The sequence below is a fragment of the Lepidothrix coronata genome, unplaced genomic scaffold (genome assembly GCF_001604755.1).
Source record: "Lepidothrix coronata isolate B3197 unplaced genomic scaffold, Lepidothrix_coronata-1.0 Scaffold16, whole genome shotgun sequence".
NCBI lineage: Eukaryota > Metazoa > Chordata > Aves > Passeriformes > Pipridae > Lepidothrix > Lepidothrix coronata.
The window spans coordinates 8,739,637-8,744,405 of NW_016690196.1; the positions used below are offsets into that span (position 1 = coordinate 8,739,637).

At 38.8% G+C, this 4,769-nt stretch overlaps 1 protein-coding gene across 1 annotated transcript; it reads right to left on the reverse strand.

Moving 5' to 3' along the window:
- Positions 1-1,757: 1,757 nt before the first annotated feature.
- On the reverse strand, positions 1,758-4,459 carry LRFN2 (leucine rich repeat and fibronectin type III domain containing 2). Its single transcript, XM_017806591.1, has one exon. It carries the CDS (start codon positions 4,457-4,459, stop codon positions 3,542-3,544), a length of 918 nt encoding a protein of 305 aa, XP_017662080.1. The 3' UTR covers positions 1,758-3,541.
- Between the last annotated feature and the right edge of the window lie 310 nt (positions 4,460-4,769).

Here is a 4,769-nt window from a genome sequence, read left to right on the forward strand (position 1 = left end):
GTTTAATATTCTCTGGGATGATATTTTGGGAATTTGGATTGGGTTTTTTATCAGAACTGTGTGCAGAATTTCACAGTGGTATAATATCGTGTTCTTTCAAGTCAGTGGCATATATTTTTAAGAAAAAAGCTAGTTTCACAATTAGGAAACAGGTCAAAAAACTAACTTACATATGCATATGCAAATGTCTTTAATTGCTCCCATGGGCTTTACTTTAAATTCTCTAATACCTTTAATTTCCCACACTTCTCTTTTCAGAAGCCTCTTGTTGATCTCTGTTGTTTTCCTTACTATCTGCTCTACCTGACGCTTGCCCTTAAAGCACAGTTGGTGCAGCCGCACATCACACTACCACATATTAACCTGTGAGACACTGTATAAATTTCTCGGTGTAGGTTTCTGAGATAAGAGGACTAGGCCATTGGAGCCAGCTCAGCTTCTCAATGATGTGTGAAAATATTTATTACATCCAGATAAGTGGGTATCTATATATCATTTCACTAGCCACTGATGCGCAGTTCGCTTAGAAGTGAAACAAGAAAGAATCCCTACCATGCACCAGCACTACAGAAGAATAATCAGACAGGGCTGGCCACTTGCTGACTTGTCTGGGGCTCCCTCCTTCACCTATAGATCCCTGAGTCCTGTTGTTCCCAAATGGTGTGAGCAGCAAAGGTAATTGCTGGGTGTCTGTTTCATTTTACTCCGTATTTGCAAATCAGCTAAATGTGATTTGAGCCTCATTCATGAAAGACAAGTGAATTATAATTGTGATTAACAGTAATAAATGCAGCTATTAGAATGTGGAATTTATTACCTTGTTTTTTTGGCAACTATCCCTTATTTTAAAACTGCATCTGTTGGCTTACTTCCTTTAATCTTGTATGAGAAAGTGAAAAAGAAGTATTCCTCTCTGAGAAAGAAAGCAGTATAGGATATACTTTGAAAATTCACAGTTTCATATGCTAGTAAATTGAAGATGAACTTAATGGCTAAATTAAAAACAACCTAGATGTCATGTTCAGAGTGAAGCAGCAACATAATTAAAGGGCCAACCACACCGCAGTAGAACAAGGAAAAGAAAATAACTAATAACATGAACGTCTGTAAGAGTTTTTAGTGCAACATAAACGTATATGTTATTAATGGTTATTATATATGTATTAATGGTTAATATGAAGGTATATGTTATTAATGGTTAATATGAAGGTGCCATCTGGACAGTTGGATTATGTAGATTCTGGCACTAGAGGTGTCATTCATCATGGAAAACATGAGAAAACCAGACAGTTTGAAAAATGTTTCAAACAAAGTCTGACTGGATATCTTTTGAATCTATTAATGTATGTATGAGCAATAATCTGAGCAAAAACCTGCAGAAAGCCAGGACCTAAGTCAAAAAAGGCTACCTCTTATCTCTGCAGATTTTGGAACAGGGTTTAAAATACATCAGTAATATAGATCTGTATAAATGTAACAACAGAAAAAGAGGTGAAATGCTCCTTACGAGATCTTTTCTCATGCATTCCGAAAAGGTATAAATTTCTTGATTCCTATTTTATACTTAAAGTCCTGAAGTCAAAGACAGTTCGTGAAACAGAGAAAGCAAACACCTAAATTTTCAAGATAATTTAAAAAACAATTACTTCTCCTTACTTAGGTTTCAAAGCAGACCACAGAACAACAAATAAATAAAAAGCAGGTACTTTTTTCCCCAGGTATGTTTTTTACTGTACATTTTGTAGCAAAAAAAAAAAAAAGAAACTAAAGGAAAAAATATTCTGATCACAGGGATGTCATTATTTAAAACTCCAAGTAGGAAACATGACGAATACAAGATCAAGTACACAGCCATGTCACAATATATCTCTGAACCTTTAAAAAAAAATATACATAAAGTTTTTTTCATGTGTTATTTTCTCTGTACCTTGCACCCTTTCTTCACATCTCTTACAAAATCAATGTAAATAATAGTAACAATGTGCAATTTCAGAATGGTTCCCGACAGCTGATCATTGAGAGCTAACGAATTAATAAACAAATGATAGGACAGTTGCAGTAGCCACCAGAATGCTAGAAATCACAGTAAAATTGTTAAGGACAATCAGTTCAGCTGGATTGGCCATGTGTATTTCTACAGCCACAGCAACACTTACCAAAAACTGATCTGAGAATCAGTTTACAAGTCCTAAACAGCTCCTGTTATTAGTTAGCAAGTATCTTCCTGAGGATGAGACAGGGAAGCAGGGTACACCAGGGGCTGGGGAAGGGCTGTATGTAGTGCAGGGGGCACATGGGAGACCCTCTGCTCTGAGATACCCAAATTGAACTCAGTTGCTGTGGCTAACTTGGAACATACCCAATCCCCTGAAATACACAAAAACTTAATTTTCTTGTGGCGCTACTGGTACAGTCAAGCTGTGTCACGGTGATTGTACGGACAAGGAGCTTTTGTCACAATAGGGTCAGTGTTTTCTTTGGCAGTTAGAGTGGCAGTGTGACCTTCACTAGAAACCATTAATATTCATAATGTAGAGCTACTTTTGTTTTCCCTTGCTTTATCCTTTAATAGGAAATCTTGATAACTATTTTTCCCATCTTTGATAGCAACACCCTTACAGATACCAATAGCTGCTGCACTCTGCCTTGAGCATTGATAAGCAGAGACTATGAAGATAGAAGGAAGAGGATGATTTCTTTTTTTATAATTTATTTGTCCCTAGATTTAATTTTTTCTAGGACAGAAAGGGATGGTATTGGGGGTGGATTATACAGTACATCAGAAATTTGACCTTTGTACATACCTCCTTTTAATCTGGGGGATTTGATGAGACTAAAAACAAAACCAAAAAATGTATGGAAACATATTTTCTGTTGTGGGGAAAAAGCAACTCAAACCATAAAAAATCAAAACAGAACAGAAGTAAATAAATCCCAACCAAAAGCCGACTCAACAACAAATATTGTTTGCCCAGATGTCACAGTTAACACCATGAGATTATGCTGAACAATTTGCTCTTATCTGTCCCTGTGGGTGCCATGCCTGCACTTTTGAGAAAATCATTTGCAATAACAACCAGATATATCCTAGCACCAGTCATATCCACAGAAGTGTATTTCTGTGTTTGAAAGAAAAGAAAGAGGTGCCCTTTAAAAAAAAAAAAAAGAAAAAAAAAAGAAACCCTGAAAAATTAAATTTCTCCTGTTAAACCCCTTTTCATCCTCCTTGTTTAATCTTGTGTGATGGTTCACCAACAGTCTAAGTAACTTTTGGAAAGTAATGCTAAATACAACTAGCAAATTCCTTGAAACATTCACGCATGGTTTAGTTGGGGCCAGACAGGAATGGTGCCATACGTGCCTATTCACATTTCATGACCTTCTTGCTCTTTTAGTATCCCTGTTACTTACTTGCTTGTCTATCTTTTTGGCCAGTACAATTGAAAACATTTCCTCCCCTCTCTTTCCAATTGCATGGCCCTGAAGCAAACCATGCTTTATAACCTATGAAGGGAGAAGAGGAGGGGGGAGACACTGATATTTACACCGTGCTTTCCATTACCCACTCTGAGCTCCCGAAAGTCCCTTTTGCCCCTGTTAGGTCATTGTCATCATACTGCAAAAGCATGCCGTTGACTGAGAGGCTCCTCTTTGTCCAAATGTTTGTTATCTTTTTTGGGTAGGTACAACACTGAGATGTAGCAAAGTCCCCCATGTCAAAAGAATGGCTACGTTTGGTTTTGCCCTCTAGAGGCAACATGAGGAAGCTGCGTAATTTTGACTCCGTCTGGCCCAGCAGTGGCTCTTTGTCCGAGTGGCGGGCCACCGTGGAAGTTCTGGAGTCTGTCATTTCCTCCTTTTTCTGACATTTCAGTTCCAGGGAGGCAAAAGCTCCCATTAGCCGGTCAATATTGTGTTTTGACCTGGAAGGAGGCCTCCATTTACTGGACAATGTGCCCTGTTCACTTTGGAGGCTATAATTGTCGCAGTCACGACTATTTGCAGAGCTGGAGGAAGAGGAGATGCTACTCCGTGCAGACTGACAGTTAAACTCCATCAGTTCATTCCTCACCACCACTTTGGGATTGACTTGGGGCAGGACTCCATTCTGAACTGGTTGTGCTCCATTTGTCTGTGAGTAGACATTGCTGACATTAGACATCTTCCCTTGAGAATTGTTGCAGACCTTATAGCGGACCATGAGTATTACAATGAACACCAACAGAGTTGCCACAATGATGCCTCCAATGATCAGAATCATGGTCCCACCCAGGAACTGACTGTGCATTGACTGGCACTGAGGGTAGTCTTCTTTGGTGAAGAATTGGGCGCATCCCACAATATTGGTGGCAGTAAGGGTTGTGGCTGTGTCATCCCACATTGCCAGGACACAGAGGTCATAGCCTGTTCCAGAAACAAGGTTGGTTACAACAAAGGCCTTGTTTGTAGCTGGTATCATCCTTAAAAAAAAAAAAAGAAAGAAAAAAGAATTGGTTACTCTTGACACAAAGGTGAAAGAGAGAACAGATATAAGAATGATGTTGTGTTTACTGTTCTGGGTACTGGCAAAGAGAAGTCAGTCATAAAATTCAAACAAGCATTCAAGCTTCCCAGCTCCTGTGGGTTCAACATCCCAGCACTCAGTAACACGCAAGTTTTGAGGGTCAGCTCTCAAATGTGCAATAAAGGGAGTAAGAAAACAGTCTGTTTTGTTTTTTTTTTCTCTCTCCTCACTTGCATCTGTCCTATTCTGAAATATATTCAAACCT

What these genes read in the sequence shown, in the direction of transcription:
- LRFN2 (XM_017806591.1), bottom strand. Translation starts at nt 4,459, where the DNA reads ATGATACCAGCTACAAACAAGGCCTTTGTTGTAACCAACCTTGTTTCT.